Source organism: Gopherus evgoodei, chromosome 1 (genome assembly GCF_007399415.2).
Source record: "Gopherus evgoodei ecotype Sinaloan lineage chromosome 1, rGopEvg1_v1.p, whole genome shotgun sequence".
Classification (NCBI taxonomy): Eukaryota; Metazoa; Chordata; order Testudines; family Testudinidae; genus Gopherus; species Gopherus evgoodei.
This window is the reverse complement of record NC_044322.1, coordinates 155,076,178-155,097,576: the sequence shown is the minus strand read 5'-3', so window position 1 is coordinate 155,097,576 and position 21,399 is coordinate 155,076,178. Positions and strand designations below refer to the sequence as shown.

At 45.8% G+C, this 21,399-nt stretch overlaps 1 protein-coding gene across 1 annotated transcript; it reads left to right on the top strand.

The window, feature by feature from the left end:
* The first annotated feature begins 14,017 nt into the window (after positions 1-14,017).
* Positions 14,018-21,147, top strand: RPL8 (ribosomal protein L8). The gene is made up of 6 exons (XM_030576218.1): positions 14,018-14,126; positions 14,421-14,562; positions 16,558-16,699; positions 18,048-18,266; positions 20,499-20,614; positions 20,942-21,147. The coding sequence occupies exons 2-6, from the start codon at positions 14,425-14,427 to the stop codon at positions 21,098-21,100; spliced, it is 774 nt and encodes a 257-aa protein (XP_030432078.1). The 5' UTR covers positions 14,018-14,126; positions 14,421-14,424; the 3' UTR covers positions 21,101-21,147.
* Positions 21,148-21,399: the final 252 nt, after the last annotated feature.

Below are 21,399 nucleotides of genomic sequence, written 5' to 3'. Positions count from 1 at the left end.
CACATAAATGCCTATGACACTATAATTCCTAAGAAGGCTTAAAAATGTAGCAAATCTGAGTCCCTTTTGTTTAAAGTGTCGTTCTGAAAAGTAACTAAAAATGGCACCTTCTTACTGACAAAACAGGCTGCTCCATATGCCTATTGAGAATCACTTTCACTGACTTCAGAGACAAAAATGTTTTTACTGCTTTCTATCCCTGACAGTGGTGCACAGCCAACACAGCTGAGTCTGCTCCCACTCATGTATCAACAGCATTCTTCACTAAGCTCCAATCACACCTCTGCAGACCCACTGAAGGCAAGAGGGCTACATAAGTGTTAGTACGGGAATAATTTGGCATGCAAAGTTGTTTTGCTCGTCGTGATGCATGAAATAAAAGAATCTAGGTTGGCTGAGTTTGCTGGGCTGGCAAATAGTAAAAAAACCACATTCTTTTACTTGTAAACTAACTGCATTTGATCTGGAACTAGTGAGATTCAAACATAGGGCCCGACAATGCCACATTTATAGTCGCTATTCAACATACAGCTGCACTGTAAATACCTTTAAGAGTGATCACCATAGATTAATTGTGCCCATAAGATCTGCCCAAGACCTTCTCTGCCCCATGTAGAATCAAAAGCGGCTCCCCCAGGCCTCATGGAGGGCTCTTCATGGTTTGGGGAGTAAGCAGGCTGAGTGAGGAGTGAGTAGGGCATAGCTACAGCAGTGATGTGCATCATACCTGTCTGCACAAAGGATTAAACAAGATATTCTCTCTTCATAGTGACGAAACTCCTTTAAGGGAAATCCCAGGTAGTAGCTGCCTGTAAGCAAAGATGTGTGTGTTGGGGTCCATGGCTGGAGGAAGCACTAGGCTTCTGTGAATTCTTGGAGATCCATGGAATCTGAATGCAGAACCACAGCCTATTGCAGGAGGGTCATACCCTACCCCAGTAGAAGAACAGGAAAAACTCTGTGAGAGAATCCTGAGCAATTTCCTTCCCTGTAGTACCCTTGTGTGGCCGGGGACAATCTGTCCCCCACAATATTTTCTCAGCTTTGGCAATGGCTTGAGAGTTCTTTTAGACACTACAGTAAGTGAACAGATGTCACTTCTACAGTCTGTTCAGCAATTACATTTTTCCTTTTACATGAAACATTGTAATTCATGTGCCTTTTTGCTTTTCTCCCCCTTCCTCTGGTGATAGGAGATTGCGTCCATCTTTTGTATCTTGCCTATGTGAACTGCAACATGTATTAATGTGTTTGCCCCATGTATTCGTAAATCTCTCCTTTGACATTTTTATAGGAGATTAGTGGGAATGTTTTTTGTTTTTAAACATACTCAGGCTTTGATCCTGCAATCTGATCCTTGTGGCTGGAACCTTAATCCCATTCAAAGCTCTATTGAAACCAATGGGGCTCAGCACAACAGTAAGAGTGCACCCACTGGGATTGGTTTGTGCGACCGGATCTTAATCTTCATCATGCCTGAGATACAGAAACCATTACTCCCAGAGGTAATTCATTCTCACAAAATGGTTTGTGGGATAAGCATATTCAGGTAACAAAAGAGAAGGGTTCAAATTCAATGCAAGCTCTGTTACCTTTTACCTGGACATATGGGGGCAATTTAACTGCATCAGTCCTTAGTGTATTTGAGGCTAAGGTACACACTCAAATTTTATATGATGCAGAAATGTGAGGATGGAATTATCCCAAGTGACTGGAAATGATTCAAAACAAATTTCTTAGGAACATTCTTGGTCTCCCAAATAATACTTGTCTTGGCTCTAAGAGCTGCTGAGGTATCAGTTCTCTTCTGTTCAAAGTGCAACAGCGTAATACTAATTTTTGGATTCATATTCATATTCATAGTATTCACCCACAGCATTTGCCAAGGTTATGCTTAGAGGAACAACTCAGCAGGCCTTTCTCACAGAAATTCCCTTGGTTAGAGCATATTCAAAATTCTTTGCATTCTGTAGGCTTCTCACAATTAGAAATGAGTAGATTTACATTCAAAAATGTGAAATCCTAAATCAAGAATAGAGAATATTCATAAGCAACTGGACATGGCAGTTATTTCTCTTTCAACTATGTTACCTTAGTTCCCCCCTTGTTAAAAGGTCTCCTGGGTATGCTAGATATTGAGACAGTTTGTGTAATATCACACTACGAATGGCCTTTACAGCACTCCATCTTCAGTCCATACCGCTAGCTTATTTAAAAGGCCGATATACTGGCATACAGAAATATAACCACCTCTGTCCATGTCGCACAGGACAGGTGGAGAACCTACCCAGTTATTTATTACATTGTAATTTGTATTGCCACTTGAGGCCAAAATGACTGCCCGCATTTTTGCTATGGGAATACAAATAAATAATAATAAAATGTGACAGAATATACTACAACTATATTTATCCTTACTTAATTGCTAATTTGCTGTAGAGGACACAGAATAGGAGTGACCAGTGTAATGTGCTATTTATATGGCTAACATCTGGAGATTCATACAATGCCTTAGTGTCAGGATGGTTTGCCCATAAAGAGGGAAGGTTTTTAACTCCCTTTTGTCCTAGGGAAACCATGAAGCAGAAAGTTTAGCACAAAGGAAATTCTGGACATTTACATTTAGCTCAGTTCAATGAGAGGAAACTCTCGCCTACAAACAACTGTACATGTGAGCCTACACCTGCTGTGTTCATTCTAATTTCCCAGTGACCCAAACTGAAAACAACAATAGACTCACTGTGCCGAAAGAAGGTAAGTTGTGATATTACTGGTGATCCCATAAGGAGGGAGCGGGACCTCTTCCATGCTGAAAGCACAGGCTGTAACAGCAGTTTAGACACTCTTCACTTCCCCTTTTCATAGAGGGGCAGCAGCTGATTACAGCCACCAAGGGGATTATCTCCAGTTTGCAATAATTGCAGTTTAGCTCCTAATTAATATAGATTAAAATCTGACAAAGGCACCTAAAAATGGCTGATGAGTTTTCATCAAGATCCAGATTCACTTCTCAGCCCAAACAGACTATTGAACCTAAACTAAATGATGTAGAAGTCTTTTTTATTATTTTTTTTAAGTCAGTGTAGGCAGCCACTTCCTACAAACAGCATTGTCTATCAGGCCAGTAACTGGGGTTGCGAAGTGGTAGCCTACCTTTGGAATGAGACTGCTAGCTCAGGGAAAGTGGCTTTATATGGGGTCTCCAAGATTAGAAATTACATTAACCCCTAGATATCTGAAAAGGTAGTTGGCTCAAAAAATGAGATAGAGGTATAGATCATTATTACTTTGATCAAAGTGTACAAATTTTTAAAAGACAAACTTAAACCTTTAGAATGGTGTTCTGAAATAGTGCTATATACTGAGAGAGGGGGAACCTTAGCAAGGCTCAGGTAACACAGTTCTAAGAAAACACTCCCTGTCCACACTGGATAGGCAAACCATGCCAGAGCCCTGCTAGCAAAAGCCATCATTAAACCAGGAAACTGTAGCAGCACAGCTGAGAGTCAGCAGTGAACATGGGCTTTAGGTCACAAAACATTTTTAGAGTGTGGTGTTTTCTACATACAAATTTGAACTAGATCTTGTGCAGACAGACACTCATTTCAGTTGACAACTGGTTTATTTTGGTTTGTTTCTGTTCCTAACTGACCTATGAAATAACACTGGCTTACCCCATCATACCCCACCCCACAGACTTTCGCAGTGGCACTTACAGCCTTACACACATACATAGCATGCCATTGGCCACATCACTGTCCATTTTGTTTTGCCCTTCAGCCAGGCCCTCTCAGAGGTCCAGAGCGGCCCGGGCCACTTCCAGCTTTTGAGGCCACTAGCCATAATAAAAATAACGACACATGAAAACAAAATAAGGCACCAAAAAAAGAGTGAGACATAATTTGAATATTTTTTTATTTAACAAAATACTTTTCTAGCCTTTTTCTGTGCAAATGCCATAGTTGAGGAAAAATCTAGCTTTCGTGAAGTCACAGTTGATATTAAGCATGACGAGCCTATTCAAATGCTCTTGTCCCATAGTTGAACGGTGATAGTTCTCCACCTGCTTCAACATGTTGAAGGTGCATTCACCTGAAGCCACTGACAAAAATACGCAATGCAATGGTGATATTAGGAAACACTTCAGAAAGTCCAAGTTTGAGTATTTCTTGAAGCAATTCCTTTGGCTTGCAATCCAATTTAAAGTTTGTGGAATGTATTCATTTGAGGAAGATGACCTCGTCATTGAGATCTTTTAAGATGTATTTGTTGCACTGTTGCTGAAATTGTTGAACTGCCAAAGAAATCCAAAAAGGGTATAAATTAGTCACAGTGACTCAAAGCAACATGTAGGATCTGATTGAATAAAGTCAATGACGACGAGGAAGACATTGACCCTATAATGCTGCTTGGCATTGGATTCAGTAGGTAAATTGGAATTGGTGGAGAACTCAGATGAAATGCCAATATTCTGTGTTACTAATTTGGACTGAGACAGGATCGCATTCCATTGTTCATGAATCTGCTGATTGTCACTGATAAGACTTTCAATGTTATCCCTCTCAACATCAAGTGTAGCACTGTGTGCTTCAATTACCAGATTAATTTGGTGGATTATTGCAAGTGGCTTCATCCACAAAGATGACATCAGAGTGCATTCAAATTTGGGCATGTGCTTCTGAATAGACTGAAGTTCAGTTCGAGCCTGTGCAGTGAGATTGAGAGATTCAAGCTCATTTAAAGCCTCTCTCACTGAATTCAAATGCAGCTGCTTCGGAGGCTGGCGGGAGAGCAGCGTGGCCAGAAGCGGAGAGACTCTGGACCCACCTCTTCCCTTCTGGCTGTGCTGTCTCTCCTTGCTCCCTCTGTTGGGCGGGAGGGGCTGTGTCCCACTTCTCCATCTCTATACCTGTTCATAAGCCAACCCCCTTCTCTGGTGCTCCCCTTTTTTACTAAAAAAAAAATCGGCTTATGAACTAGTGCATACGGTAAGTAATTGCCTCCTGGCATGAATCAGCACAATCAACACCTACAAGGTTTAGTGTGTGACTTCCACAGCTGGAGAAAATACAGTTTGAATTATGCTCAGACAGAACTGCTTGTACATCTTTGTACTTCCCAGCCATATTAGATCCATTGTCCTAGGCTTGACCAATGCAGACTTGAAAATTTAACTTACAACTTTCTAAAATTGCTAGTACTCGAGCAGCAATTTCATTTCCAGTTTTTCTCGTGAAATTATCAAACAAAATAAACCCTTCTTCAATTGAAAATGTTGAGCCGTCTACAATCTTAACATATCGAATAACCATATTAGTCCGTTCCTTGTGAGAACAATCTGGAGTGGCATCAACAATGATTGAAAAATACTTGGCATTTAGAATCTCATCAAGAATTGTTGTTTGTACGAATGACCCACATAGCTCAATAAACTCATTTTGTATGTGTGTGGAGTGATAATTGACTTGTATGCACTTTTGATAACTGCACCAGACTTCTCCCCAGCCCCAATCTATTTCCCCTGATTGGGGCTGGCTGAGCAGGGGCTAATTAGGTGCCCTTGCAGCAACACCCTGCTACATACCTCCCCGCTTAAGCTGGTGCCAGGCCCGGTCTCCCTCGGCCTCGCTTCCCTTGGCCCGGGATATTACTATGCGGTGGGGCCCCCTGCCCAGCTGAGGGACCCCCAAGAACAACTCTCTAGGGCTTTGGCACACCCCACCCACAAAAGGTGCATTGGGTAGGCAGGGCCGGCTTTAGGATTTATGGTGCCCTAGGTGAGATTATTAAACTGGTGCCCCTGTGCCTGATCTGCTCTTAGCAACACAAACATAAGCTTACAGTATTGGAAAACTTGCCACATTCACGTTATTAAAACCAGTTTAACTTAATGAAGCACTCTGTAATGCTGATGGACTAGCACTAAAGAAGCAGCACTATAGAAAAAATTCTGATATGACAGAATGATGCAAATAATATTTTTTTTTAATTTATCAAAAATTTATTGGAAATTATTATGAAGAGGTATTGAAACAAAGATTTGTTTTTAATTAAAAGCAATCTTTCTGGCTTTTTTGGCTGCAAAATCAGTAATAATGTCATCGTATGACAAAGACAAAGTCGTGTCTTGTTCAATTGCAAGAATAGCAAGACCAGTTAAGCATTCCTGACTCATGGTAGAGCGGAGATAGTTTTTAATGAGCTTTAGTTTTGAGAAACTCCGTTTCTCCTGATGCTACTGTTACAGGAATTGTCAGTAAAATACAAGTGGCAATGTACACATTAGGATATATGTCAACAAGTTTGCGGGTATGAATAAACTGTACAATATCCATCACCGATTTTGCATGTGGCAACATTGATGACAGTGTACTCAATTCTTCGTACAGTTCAAGTCCATTTAAATCAAAACTATCACCGTGCTTCAGGAGGCTCTCTAGGTTCTTGCACTTTGTCATTAGTTGCTCTTGTTTTCCTATTTCGTTGAATTTAGTTATGTCATACAAAAATCCAAACTGTTCATGGTGTACTTGCAAGGTATTAAACCTTTCATCAACAGCAGATACTGATTTATCCATCACAACATTAAAAAATTCAACCTTAAATTTCTTTTCTGGATTGTCTATGGGCATGATCTGCTGTACAGATTCTTCACAAAGACGTGTCCCTGGCCTTTTTAACTCATATTAACTATGTATTTACTTTATGAAAGTTGGAGAAAACATTGTGAAAACGTAAAACATTGGCTGCCCAACTTCTGGGCTGGCAAAAGTTATACTGACTCACAGGGAAAAAAAAAAGCAGGAGAATCTTAGTACAACATATGGTCACTCTATACCAGAGGTCGGCAACCTTTCAGAAGTGGTGTGCCAAGTTCACTGCAATTTAAGGTTTCTCGTGCCAGTAATACATTTTAATGTTTGTAGAAGGTTTCTCTCTATGTCTATATTATATAAATAAACTATTGTTATTATCTGAGGTCTTGGCCACCGGTCCTGCTCAGGCCACTGCCAGCTGAGTAAATGAAACCCCAGACCGGCAGCGGGCTGGTGGCTGGAACCCTAGACAAGGATCCCAGGCCCTGCTCAGCCCGCTGCTGGTCTGGGGTTCTGACCACCAACTCCTGCCAGCCAGGATCCCGGCCACCAACCCCCCCTCAGCCCACTACCAGCCTGGGATTCTGCTCACCCAGGCTGGCAGGAGGCAGAGTGGGGCTGGCGGCTGAGCTCCTGACTGGCAAGGGGCCAGCAGCCGGAACCCCGGAGTAGCAGTAGGCTGAGTGCTGCTGGCACTCCAGACTGGCAGCAGACTGAGCCACTCAACCCCCCACCGGCCCTGCTCAGCCCGCCACCAGCCCACTCAGCGCGCTGCCAGCTGAGTGAATGGAACCCCAGGCTGACAGCAGGTTGAATGGTTCAGCTGGCCTGCTCAGTCCACTTCCAGCCTGGGGTTCCTTGGAGGTCCCCAGGCCAGCAGCAGGTGCTGAGTGGGGCCGATGGCTGGTATCCCAGCTGGGAATAGGGCAGCAGCCGGAACCCCAGAGCAGTGATGGGCTGAGCCGCTCAGCCTGCTGCTGCATACCATCAAAAATCAGCTCACCTGCCACCTTTGACACGTGTGCCGTAGGTTGCCGACCCCTGCTTTATACACTAGTAAGGAGATGAGCATATTACAGTTGTTGGAGGGTTCTTATCAGGAGTAACAGGCTATAGGAAAGTCAGTAAACATTTTTTGTTTCTCTGATGAAAACTGGCCCACTCCCTGCCTCAAACCAAACCTGTCACTAATAATTGTCAACAACTTAATTTTCTGTTTTTGGCTAAGATATTGATTTTTTTTTTTAAATATTGAAATTGGATTCAGGATTGTTAGCAAGAATTTTTGGCAAACAAAGTTGTTAAATGACAATCTAAATGGCAACACAGTACTGCTTTCATGCTTGGCTCACCCCCCAGCCTGCTGGTCCAACAGCTGCAACAGACCCCAAAATCCACCTCTTGGGGGGCAGAATGGCAACAGCAGCAGCAAACCCTCAGGTGCTATCACACGCCAATGGGCACCACCACCTGCCTTACGGACCATGGTGAAGTTAGCACAGCATCTGATCTCAGACAGGTCACCCATGGAGCCACAGCAGCTCATCTTGCCCTGTGCAGCTTCCCCTGGATGAGACGAATCGCTGGCAGCTGCCAGCCCGGGGAGAGGCGCTCCCCAGCTAGGGTGGCTAGATCCAGATGTCCTGACTTTATAGGGCCAGTCCTGATATTTGGGGCTTTGTCTTATATAGGCACCAATTACCCCCACCTATAGTGACCAGACAGCAAGTGTGAAAAATCAGGACAAGCAGTGGGGGCGGGCGGGGGGGGAGTTAAGGAGCCTATATAAGAAAAAGACCCCAAATATCAGGACTGGCCCTATAAAATAGGGATATCTGCTCACCCTACCCCAACCCCTTGTCCTGATTTTTCACACATCTGGCTAACCCCAGCCAAGCCCTGTGTGACATTCCAATCCTGGCTGCCTGCCCAGGAAGTGAGTTACTTTCACTTTCATTCCTCAGCAGGCAGCCAGCCTCCCCTCCCCCCACCTATCCCCCAGCACCTCACCCAACCCAGCCCTGACGGAGGGGAGGGAGGAGAGAGAGGGGGGTGCTCCTGGGGAGGAGGGAGAAAGGAGGGGGTGCTCCGTGGGGCAGGGGGGAGAAGAATGGATGTTATGGGGGACAACAAAGGATACTGGTTCCAGAGCCACAGAGCCTGCCTCACCTCACCTCAGCCGGGGGGGAAAGAGTCACACTCACAGGTGAGCTCCTTTCCCAACTCCCACCCCCTCCCCTTCCCAGAGACCCCAGCAGCCAATCCCATTCCTCAGAGTGTGCTGCATTCGGCTCTCTCTAGGACCCAGCAGCCCTGCTTCTACACTGTCTGGGCTGCCTGCAGAGTGGTGCCCCCAGGCAGAGTGAGGCCCTACGCGGCTGCCTAGTCTGCCTATGCCTAAGGACGGCCCTGTGGGTAGGGGAAGGGGCACCCCACCGGTCCACGCTCACCCAGAGGTTCTCACACCATTCACACGGCTGGGCCGGCCACTCCAGAGGCTCCTCCTCCTGCTTCACTGGGGGTGTTGACTCAGAGTCCGCTGCCCCGAGTTGGCCCCCCGTCTCCGGTCCAGGCCCTCCGTCCCTGTGCTGAGAGGCCTCCCCCTGTTGGGCATCTTCTACCTCCCCCAGGGCTCCCTTCCCCAGGTGGTCCGGCCCCGGAAGCTCCCTGGGCTTCTCAGTTGTTCCCTCCCGTTTGCTATTTTGGCTCCGTTGCCTAGGCTGTTCTAATTTCCTCCCTGGAGGTTGTGGGGCCTTCCCTTGCTCCGGGTCCACCTCCCCTAGGGTCTTGCCCTCCCTTTCCAGGGTTCTCTTTCCCCTCTTTAACGGTCGCTTCCTCCAGACCGCCTTTCCCCTCAGGGGAAAGCGCCAGTGCTGCCCTATGACCACAAGGTAAGCTAACCCTTCAATTACCCCACCCGCTTCCAGGTAAACCACCCGTCCACTTCAAGAGGTACCTGGGCCATGGGACAATATTCCCTATCCCCGTGGATGCATTCCACCCACATCCGTCCCCCAGGGATAAGCCAGTGCGGCTTCACCAAGCGCCGCTGTACAAAGGAGTGGGCGGAGGCCGTGTCCACCAGACCCCTCTGGGGCCTTTTTCCTACCCGCGCTGGGATGGTGGCCAAGTCACGCCTTCTTTCCCACGTCCCACTCCTAGTCCATCCACAAAAGTCCGCCGCCCCACACTCCATCACCGGGCAGTCCTGACTTATGTGTCCCATCTGTCCACACCGCCAACACATGAGCTGCCCCGGGCGGCTAGGGGCCCCCTTGGGCTCCTCCCGTCGCTTATCCGGCGGCTTCACCCCACTGTGCTCACGGGGTTTCCTGCTCCCCTCTGGGTCCTTAAGGACTCGATGCTCCCTCACTGGGAAGTCAGCCTCCGCATACTCCTCGGTCCTTTGCACGGCTGCTTCCAAAGTGGCCGGCTGATGTCGCCGCACCCAAACCCGCACACTGTCAGGGAGGCCCTGTAAAAACTGTTCAAGGACCACCAGGTCCATTATCTGGCCCACCGTGTGGGCATCGGGCCTCAACCACCTGGTTGCCCAGTCCATTAACTTTTGCGTAAAAGCCCGGGGTCGCACGCGCCCTGCCCACCAGGCTGCCCGAAACTTCTGGTGATATTTCTCGGCCGACAGCCCGAGGCGGTCCAAAATCGCCGCCTTCACCGCATCGTAATCCCTGGCTTGGGTCTCTGTCAGGGCCATATACACGGCCTGCGCCTCCCTGGTGAGATAAGGGCCCAGTCACAGGGCCCAGGTGGTCCGGTCCCAACCGGCACCCAGGGCCACCCGCTCAAAGGTACCCAAAAAGGCATCAGGGTCATCGGCAGGGGCCATTTTACAAAAGCTGAGGCCTGGGGTCTGGGTACCATCCCTCACAGCAGGACTCACCAATTTCTGCAGGAGCTGTTGCTGTACAGTCAACTGCTCTTTGATGAAGTCCTGGAGGGCTTTCTGCTGCTCTGTCTGCCAAATGAGGAGAGCCTGCCGCTCCACCTGGTGGGACTCCTGGAAGGACTGTAGCATCCTTTGCATTCAGTCTGTTGTTCAGCGAGCCATTGCAGGGTGCTCTCCATGCCCAGGCCGCCATACTGCATCTATGGCACCGGATCCCGGAGAAGCCCCCACGTGTAACCGGGTCCTTTCCTCGGCCCCTCCTTGCTGAAGCTCTTTACTGTTCCAATAAAGCACTACGAGCCTCTTCTTAATGCAGCACCTGTGGCTTTTATTCACACAAAGTTTCCACCAGCAGTGATACTATTTACAGAGCTTTACAGGTCTTACTGTCTCCTCTTTTACAGGGCATCTACCCCAGCCTGGAGATTGCCCTTTCTCTGGCCATTCCCCACTTCCTCTGGCTGTCAGCCAGCCTTTATGGCCCTTCAACCTACAGGCCCACAGGTGCAGCCAGTTCCAGAGGCCAGGCACCAGACTTCTCCCCAGCCCCAATCTATTTCCCCTGATTGGAGCTGACGGAGCAGGGACTAATTAGGTGCCCTTGCAGCAGCACCTTGCTACAAATACTAATTAAGAACACAAAATGAAACAGTCAGGTTATTATCCTTATCACTGAATCAAAATTCAAGCATGCAAGGTATAATATAACAGGCTGAGCTGAAGACAAAGAGATGACATATATTTAGTAAACAAAGACACAGATACAGACAGAGGGATAATGTCCAAAAATTTCAAACGTGTGTCCTCACGAAAATCACTGTACAAGATTGTCCCCACAAATTTTCACCTTGAATCTGGGCCTATAGACTACAAAAGCCTATGATGATGGCCAAGCTACCAAGCTAGAGCTCAACCGACCAACCAGTCACCTCTTTTAGCTACTACAGTATATGAAGATAATAATGAGGAATCCTCATACATAAATAATTCCTTAGCCAACTAGACGTAAAACTATAAAGATACTAAAATGTAAGAATTCTCTACCTTTCAACACGCACTTGAAACAGCACCAGCCACTAGTAGTGGTTGGTTTATATAATCAGATGATCTGAGAGGACATGTTCATCATGGTCTAATCTTGTGCCATCAGAACCAATATATTTTTATTAATATTTATGGACATTTTAAATGCTTTAATATGACAAAATCTATATCAGTGAACAAAACAAACAAACAAAAAAGCGTCTTTTACCAAATCACCTCTCTGATTTGCTTAAATTTGCAGCTCTAAGCTGAGAGAGTGTGTCACATTTTGGTCTGATAGGGATGCGCATAAAAACAAGTTGCAAAACTTATCAAATGCCAAAAAATTAACGAGTGTCTAAATTTGAGGCCCCCTTTTAGCTTAAGGCCCAGTCCAAATGGCCCTCCTGGGAACCCTCTGATTGGCCCAGCCCCCAGCTGCTTCCAAACTTGACCAGCGCTGCGAATCCTGTGAATCACCTCACAAGGACACTCTATTTTGATCCAGCTACCCCATCACGATGAAGGGGTCACAGGGCCAAACCCCAGCCGCATTGTGACATCCATGCAGCAGGTCTCAAGGCCCACTCACTCTGTTTTGACCTTCCCCATCAAGACAGAGGGACCAGAGGTCCCTCCTTGAGTGGACAGTGGGGTGGCCACCATGGGGCCCCCTACAGCAGCTCACATAGGGTGACCAGATGTCCCGATTTTATAGGGACAGTCCCGATTTTTGGGGCTTTTTCTTATATAGGCTCCTATTACCCCTCACCCTCTGTCCCGATTTTTCACACTTGCTGTCTGGTCACCCTAAGCCTACAGGACTTGCTCAGCAACAGCCTTAAGCCCAGCTACAAGCGCAGCCCCAGGGAGCCAAACAACAGGGGGTTTTGCTGCAACTTCACCTGTGAAGCGTGAGTCCGGTGTGGTCCCTATGTGAAACACTCGAGGGACGCCTCTGGCCTTCTGCGGCTATTCAACTAACAGGTTTCAAAATCAGAGGGGTAGCTGTGTTAGTCTGGATCTGCAAAACCAACAAAGAGTCCTGTGGCACCTTATAGACAAGTGGTCCCCAACGTGGTGCCCGCAGGCACCATGGCACCAGCCGGGGCATTTATGTGTGCCCGCCTAGTGCTCAGCAGGGGAAAGAAGCCTGTGATTGCTGGGGACAGAGAACTCCAGGGCTGCGGGCACCGGTGCGCTTTGTCCCCGGCAGGCGGGGGGCTGCAGCTTCTTTACAGCTTCAAGAAGAGAAGCCGCGGCCCTGTGCCTGCCGGGCACAGAGAACTCTGGAACTGCCAGGCACAGAGACCTCTGGGGCTGCAGGCACTGGTGTTCTCTGTCCCCGGCAGGCACGGGGCCCGCCTAGTGCCAAGCAGGGGAGAGATGCCAGCCTCCCAGGGTTGCAGGCTGCGCAGCTTCTCTCAGGCTTCTCCCTGCACTGCCCAGAACTGCTGCCAAACCCCCCCCAAACAAACAACAACAACAAAAAATGCTCTGCCTCTGCAGAATGGACCAAATGCTGCCCCATAGAATGTGCTAACACAAACACCTGCTTGCTACACTGGTGCCTGGAGCCAGCCCTGTATGTGAGTATTCTTCCTGCACTGATACTGCTGTTTTCTTGTGCTTTGCAATTTATTGGTTTAACATTTTGCTTCAAGAGTGGTTCAAATAAGAGACAATGTACGTATTATTTCAACCCAGAGTAAGAAGAATATTAAATATGACGTTTTTCGTATTATTTAATGTACAAATACAAAATAAGCCTTGAAAAATTGTTGGCGCCTGCCAAACTCTTCTGAAAACATGAATGTGCTACTGGCAACAAAAAGGTTGGGGACCACCATTATGGACTAACAGACGTTTTGGAGCATGAGCTTTCGTGGGTGAATACCCACTTCGTTGGTCAGCCCCACGGCTGGAGCGGGACCAGCGTCAGCGGGGCAGTGAATTGCTCGAGGTGGATTGCTTGAAACTTGGTTTTAATCGCTATTCAAGTCAGCAAATTGCAACCTAGTGCAGTTATTTTAGTCTTCTTTTGGTATTCTGTTTGTAAAAACCTTTAGTCATATTGCATGTGAGGAAGTGGGTATTCACCCACGAAAGCTCATGCTCCAAAACGTCTGTTAGTCTATGAGGTGCCACAGGATTCTTTGCTGCTTTTACAGGTTTCAAAATGAAGTTAAACCGGCGCAAGCCCACGTGTAGACAGGCCCCGGGGCTCTGGAAGGGGCCCGAGACTGGAGTGGTGCCTAAGCACGAGGCCAGGGCGGTTACACTCTAGAACGTCACTGGGGCGGCCGCTGATTTGCGGAGACGCGCCACGCTGCAGAGCCCCGGCTCCCGGGAGGGCGACACTCACAGACACGCCCCTTCCCTCAGCGTCACTGGGCCCGAGCACGAGCCCGGCCTAGTCTCGCCCCCCGCCCCCGGGCTTGGAGTTCTACTGGAAGTGAAGGCGATGGGACTACGTTACCCGGGAAGCCAAGCGGCATGACGTCACCGCGCACAGCCCGTTCCTTGCCCCGGAAGGGTTTAGTGCTGCCGTGACCACCCCCGTCCTTCCTTCTTCCTTTGCGAAGTAGGCACCGGCGGAGGTAGGCGCGGGGTGAGGCCGCGGGAGCTGGGTCCATCCGCCCCCATCCGGGGAACCCCGGCCCCGGCCGCCCCGAGCCTTAACTCGGCCATTCCCTGCGCCCTCGGGGTGGGGTTTGAGCGGGTCGCGGGGGCCATAGGTCCCAATCGCGGCCGGCGCCTGGGGCCTCCTCGCCTCGGCCGGGCCCCCATGGCGGGAAGGAGCAGCGGGGCGCGAGGCGGCGGCGGTTGGGTTCGGGCGGGTCCCGCGCGCGGAGTCTCTGGTTTGTCACGAGCCGGGTCCGTTCTCCCCTCAGCACCATGGGGCGCGTGATCAGGGGCCAGCGGAAGGGCGCCGGGTCTGTGTTCCGAGCCCACGTGAAGCACCGGAAGGGCCCCGCTAAGCTGAGGGCGATCGACTTCGCCGAGAGACACGGGTACATCAAGGGCATCGTAAAGGTGGGTCGGGGGCTCGGGGCCCCGCGGGCTCAGCGTCAGCGGGGCGCTGAATGGCTCGAGGTGGATTGATTGAAACTCGGTTTTAATCGCTATTCGAGTCAGCCAATTGCAGCCTCCTGCCCTTTTAGTCTTGTGTTGGGTTGGTGTTTGTTCTGTTTGGAAAGACCTTTAGTCACAGCGGTTGAGAACCATTAAAACAGGATTTGCAACTAAACAAGCTTTCCCATAAATATGATTTCCATGGCAGTTAAGGCCAAACCTTTCTAGGAGCCCTTCTCATGTCAGTAGAGAGGTACCTGCCTTTTCCCAGGCTTTGAAATGCTAGCTTCACAAACTCTAATTTTTAAGAACACAATTGTGTCATTTACTTCTGTTTTTTGATAAACTAGAGGAGGGAAATAAAGCTTTCATACTTTTTCAATTGCCAGTCTCATCCCTGAACTAGTGGCAAATGGACAATGTTTTCTTCATCTGCTAACTAAGCAAATCAAAAGCAATTAAGGGAAAAACTTTAATACACAACAAAGTACTTGCAGGTTGACTTATGTAAATACTAAAATCCACTCCTTTGTAAAAGAATGAATATATAGATATTTAATGTAGTACCTGATGTTGACCTACTTATAAAACTTAAGTTGATATCGAAGTTAAAGATGATTTTGTCCCTGTTCTGTATAATTAAAGCAGTACCCTTTATTGCTCAAATTTGAGGGTTCATCAATGCAACACTTGCAATCTCTACTGGCCCAGGGTCTCCCAGTAGGCTGCTGCCAGAGCTGGAAGTAGAACCTACAGCCGAGTCCCAGATGGCTAAGGGAAAATCGACACTTATGCTGGTGTAGTGCTTCAGTGTAGACACTACAGTGATAGGAGGATTCACAGGGGCAGGTAGACAGATGAAAGAATACTTCCATTGACCTGGTGCAACCTACACAAGGAGTTAGGTTACTTTAATGACATTGCTCATGAGGTATGGATTTTTTCACACCCTGATTGATGTAGCTGGGTCAATCTAATTTTCTAGTGTATACCAGCATAATCATGCTGCCTCTCACACATTAGCTGAATTTTTTTTAAATGATTAATTCCTTGAAGCTTCTTAGAAAAAAATACCACTTTTAGTTTGACACTTCAGATGGTTGTCAGGCTAGAAGGGAGTTAGTCTGAAATCAATTTGAAAGCCTTTTAGAGGAATAGAACTTGTTAGGTGACATTGATTATTGCTCAGAGGATCTGTCTAAACATCAGTCTAATTCAGAATGGGTGCAACAAATCAATGTGATACTGTTGGAGGAAAGGAGGGGCAGTCTTACAGTACCAAACATGCATCTACAAAAGCTAAATAAATTTGGCTGTCCTGAAACCCTGATAGAAGTGGATTGTGAGAGTTAGAGAAGTTCCTCTCTTTTTAAATGGTTCTCAGAATAGCTTTTTGGTAGGTTGCAATTAATATGCATAAGCATCTTATTAAATTAGTGTTAATGAAAGTCAAATGCCTAAATTTGGAAGGTCTTCAGGGATTAAATAAGGGCACTAAGTGTGATTAGCGTGAAATAGTATATTTAACTGAGAACAGTTACAGCTAGCTTCTTGATCTGGCCATCTTGCAGAAGTGAACTTGACCTTAACTTAGAGTGATGGTTGAGTGAAAGACTGGGAGCGCATCTGAGTAAAGATTAGTACCATACTAACTTTTTGGAGGAGTTCAAATAATGTTTAAACTACTTGTCTCAAGAGCTTGTTAGGTTTATAAATACACTTCTACCCTGATATAACGCTATCCTCAGGAGCAAAAAAAAGTCTTACGCGTTATATCAAACTCACTATGATCCACTGGAGTGTGCAGCCCCGCCCCCTTGGAGCACTGCTTTACTGTGTTATATCAGGTCGCATTCTGTCAAGGTAGAGGTGTGTTTGCTACAGACTTATGCATTTATCACTAATCTGAAGAAATGATGACATGGATGTTTCTAAATATGTTTTTTATCACATCAGGATATCATCCATGATCCTGGCCGAGGTGCTCCCCTTGCCAAGGTTGCATTTCGTGATCCATACAGGTTTAAGAAAAGAACAGAGTTGTTCATTGCAGCTGAAGGTATTCATACTGGCCAATTTGTTTACTGTGGCAAGAAAGGTGAGTTAAGACTGCGGCTAGTCATGTTTAAGTGGCCTCCAGAGGCTTGTAGTTCAGACCAGTGTTTCTCCACCAGGGGTATGCAGAGGTCTTCCAAGGAGTACATCTCTACTTACTTAGATATTTGCCTAGTTTTACAACAGGCTACATAAAAAAGCACCAGCAAAGTTAGTACTAACATTTCATATAGACAGTGATTTTTTTTTTTTTATATTGCTCTACGTACTATACTAGGGGTTGGCAACCTTTCAGAAGTGTGCCGAGTCTTCATTTATTCACTCTAATTTAAGGTTTCACGTGCCAGTCATACATCAACGTTTTTAGAAGGTCTCTTTTTATAAGTCTATAACATATAACTAAACTATTGTTGTATGTAAAGTAAATGAGGAGGTTTTAAAAATGTTTAAGAAGATTCATTTAAAATTAAATTAAAATGCAGAGCCCCCCAGATCAGTGGCCAGGACCCGGGCAGTGTGAGTGCCACTGAATCAGCTCAAGTGCTACCTTTAGGACGTGTGCCATAGGTTACCTACCCCTGTACTATACACTGAAATAGAAGTACAATATTTATACTCCAATTGGTGTTTATAATTATATAGTAAAAATGAGAAAGTAAGCAATTTTTCGGTGATGGTTGTATTTTTATGCCTGACTGTCTAAGCAAGTAGTTTAAGTGAGGGGTAACTTGGGGGTATGTAAGACAAATCAGACTCCTGAATAGGGTACAATAGTCTGGGAAGGTTTAGAACCACTGGATTAGACTCCTAATGCAATCTGACCTGCACGTCTGTCTTCCTGAGAACTTTACCGCATGTCCTTATGAACCCTAAGTTTTCTAAAAGTAATGTTTAATGCACTGGCCTTCACTAGCTGTTTGCAAACTACTGTTTTTATATGGAGCTGGAAACATTTCACCATCCAACAAATTTTGGATTGTGTAACTAATTACAAATTTATGATAAGCCAATACAAAATAAATTGTTTTTTGGTCCAGGTCTTTGACAAACTTCCTTAGAATCCATTTGACTGACTAGTTGCGCTAAAGCCACTTGTGGAGGGGAAGTGTACCCAGATAGCACCATATTAGTTGCCATATAAATGCTTCTAGTGATGTGCATTAGTTTAAGTTCTTTTTTTTCTGCTTCGAGTCTGTATATTGTACATGAAGATGGCTAGACATTTTTGGATTTTTGAAGATTAGTTATGGTTCAAAAATTCCCTCTGGGGCACCTGACATTGGCCAGTCTCAGAAGACAGAATACTGGGCTAGATGGACCTTTGGTCTGACCCACTATGGCCATTCTTATGATGTGCATCTACAGATAACTAAATTGATCTGTTTTTTCAGCTCAGCTTAACATTGGAAATGTCCTACCTGTTGGCACTATGCCAGAAGGAACCATAGTCTGTTGCCTTGAAGAGAAGCCTGGTGACCGTGGTAAATTGGCCCGTGCTTCTGGAAACTATGCCACAGTTATCTCCCACAATCCTGAAACCAAGAAAACCAGAGTGAAGCTGCCTTCTGGTTCCAAGAAAGTGATCTCTTCTGCAAACAGAGCTGTTGTTGGTAAGTCACAAGGGACAGGTCAATTTGTGTATTGTATCTTAATGGTGTCCAAACTCTAGTGAAAGATGTGGTAGCAAATAGGCTCAGTGCTTAATACCTCAAACACTGGTGATCTAGGTTGTGGTATGCTTTGTGGACTTAAAACTTGAGCTTTGTGTCTTTGAAAGCTAACTTTACACACTTGGACCCAAAATCACCTAATGCGATATAGGTGTATGTGACTAAATTCAGTGTGTACGTGGGAGTTTAACATACTACAAATAACTTGTACAGTAAGACCCACATTAAAGTATCAAAGCCTAGAATCTCCACCGTGCTAGGCATTATACAAAAGACATTCTCAGTCCCCAAAGAACTTACTGATAAGGTACATGTTGAGGTAGTGGGAATCGATTGTGTTGGATTTAAGTAGTTTTACTGATGGGTGTAGGCTTATAATTAGAGTTCAAAAGTAGATGGTGATATACTGCAGTTCCACAGAGGTATCATAACACATCCAGAGAGCGCTGATCAAAGGATGCAATTCTGCTACCCTTGCTTGGCAGATTTACATGGAAAACTTCAGTTTTGTAGGAAACAGTATTTGTGTTCAAGAGGTAGCATGCTTCCTTTTGAGTCAGTCTAAAGCCAGAGCCCCATCAGGGGGTGGAGGCACTGCTGTTGGAGTGCTCTGTATTAGATGACATACAAAACAGATTCTGACCATATGATTACTATATCTATCTTGTGGTACACCTCTACCTCGATATAATGCTGTCCTCAGGAGCCAAAAATCTTACCCTGTGATACGTGAAACTGCGTTCTGTTGAACTTGATTTGATCTGCTGGACCCCTCCCCCCGAGCACTGCTTTACTGCATTATATCCAAATTTGTTTTATCGGGTGGTGGTATACTAGGGTAGAGGTGTACTACTTGCAGAAGTTGGGATGGCTGCTTGGGTGTCCAGTCCAGTCTAAAAGCTGAATTGAGTTAAAGCACTGTTTCTTAACCTGGGGAGTCATGGGATGGGTTTAGGGAGTGGGGAGCAGGACAATTGCCTGGGGTCCTGCAAAGCTGCATTACATGCTTTAGCCCTGGGTGGCAGGGCTCTTGCTTCAGCTTAAAGTCCAGTACAAGAAAGTTGAGGAACAGCTTTCTTGAAGTTGCATGAGGACACAGTATTACTTGTCCTAAACTATTATAGAGCTACTCAACTTCAGTGGCTGGTGCTGTGTGAAGCTAGGAGAAAATTGTTTAAAACTTTTTGATGGTTTAGGATGACAGATGCTGTCTTACCAACAGCCAGTTTTTGGACTTCAGTAGCAAACTAGTTACTTCCCTGTACATTTCCTCTCTGCCACAGCTGGGTAGGGTTGCTAATTTTGATTGGACATAGTCCTGGAGGCTTCATCACATAATCTTTAATTTCTGGAGACTCTAGTAGAATCCTGGAGTGTTGGTAACACTCCATCTGGTGCACAGTGAGCTTTGACAACTGTTGCATTTGTTAACACACAACTTGTGGCACAGAATAAGGGGGGGAAGCAATATAAAAAGAATATGTAAATTATATAGGCTACTATAATTTTTATAGTTAATTACATATCTTAAGAAGCTGTTGCCAGAGTGCCAAGTCCAAGTTATGATGAGAGTGTTGAAGCTAAAACCCAGTAGCCCCTGTTTCTCCTGATCTTCCAATGTGATACCACCTGTTCTAACTGAAAAGTTGTCACATCTCATTGCTCCCCTCAGCTGTGTTGGAAGTATACTTAATGATCTAGTATTCTGGACCATCTTATATGATCTAGGCTCACTGTTAAAAGGAGAAGAGTTAGCAATTAAATAGAAATTGAAATTAAGAACTCTTCCTTTGTGGCCCACCTTCAGTGTATACAGATTTGAATATCTCTTTGCAAGAATGTAGTTTCACAATATCTAACCTTCATGAAGCAATTCATACTCGCTTTTGTCCTGGCTGTGAAATGCATATGTGGACAGTTGTACATTTGTGACTCACTTTCATAGATTAACTAGCTAGACAAGATTTCTAAAACAGTTTAAAATCTGAATAGTCCATTTTTTCCTTTCCTCCTTCGGAACTGGTACTTCCCCTTAAATATCCCATCACTAACAGCCATTTGCTAGTCATTTTAGCCACAGACTTCGCTGCATGAGTCAAAGCTTTCAAAACATATGTGATGACTATAAAAGCTTAACTCCCAATAAATTTTGTATTTTTAATTGAATTTCAGGTATTGTTGCTGGTGGCGGTCGTATTGACAAGCCTATCCTAAAGGCAGGTCGTGCCTATCACAAATACAAGGCAAAGCGAAATTGCTGGCCACGTGTCCGTGGTGTGGCTATGAATGTAAGTGTCTCAGCTTTCAAATGTCTGTCCTTCCATAGTTCATGTAAGGGCTTAACAATTGTCATTCACGATTCAGGGTACTTTTGGCAAGAACAGTTGAGTTTAGACTATCTAAACTGCCTAGAAAATGCACACATTGCTCTGCAGTTGTAAACATCAGCTGTAGTGCATGTGTGGTAAGTAAAATTATTCCTTTGTATAAAGTAATGCGAGAAGGTATAAAATACGTTCTTTTGCACTTACCTTGGTTTGAGTGTTTAAGTTAAATTTATTTAACTTGGAACACACATTTGTCTACATTTTTTACCTTGGTGACTTTCGTTATAGCCTGTAGAACATCCCTTTGGTGGTGGCAACCATCAGCATATTGGTAAGCCCTCAACCATCAGAAGAGATGCTCCAGCTGGTCGCAAGGTTGGTCTCATTGCTGCCCGTCGTACTGGTAGACTGCGTGGAACCAAGACCGTGCAGGAGAAGGAGAACTAATGTCGCTCAGTACAGTTTGCACAATAAAAGGCTTAAAAAAACCCCCACACCTGTCTTGTGGCAACTTTGTGAAGGAGTGATAGCTTCTCAGGACTCTATTAGTGAGGAAGGATCATGGAACTCTTGCCTTCATTGAAGGCATAAATGGGCCTTCAGTCACAATCTGCCTGAGACTGGGAATAGGTTTTAGAAACTGTTCAGATCAGATTCACTAAAGGGTGAAGATGAGATTGATGCTATCAGCTAGTGTTAACAGTATGGTGGGTGACCAAGTGAAGCCCTGAGAGATGAATGGGTGG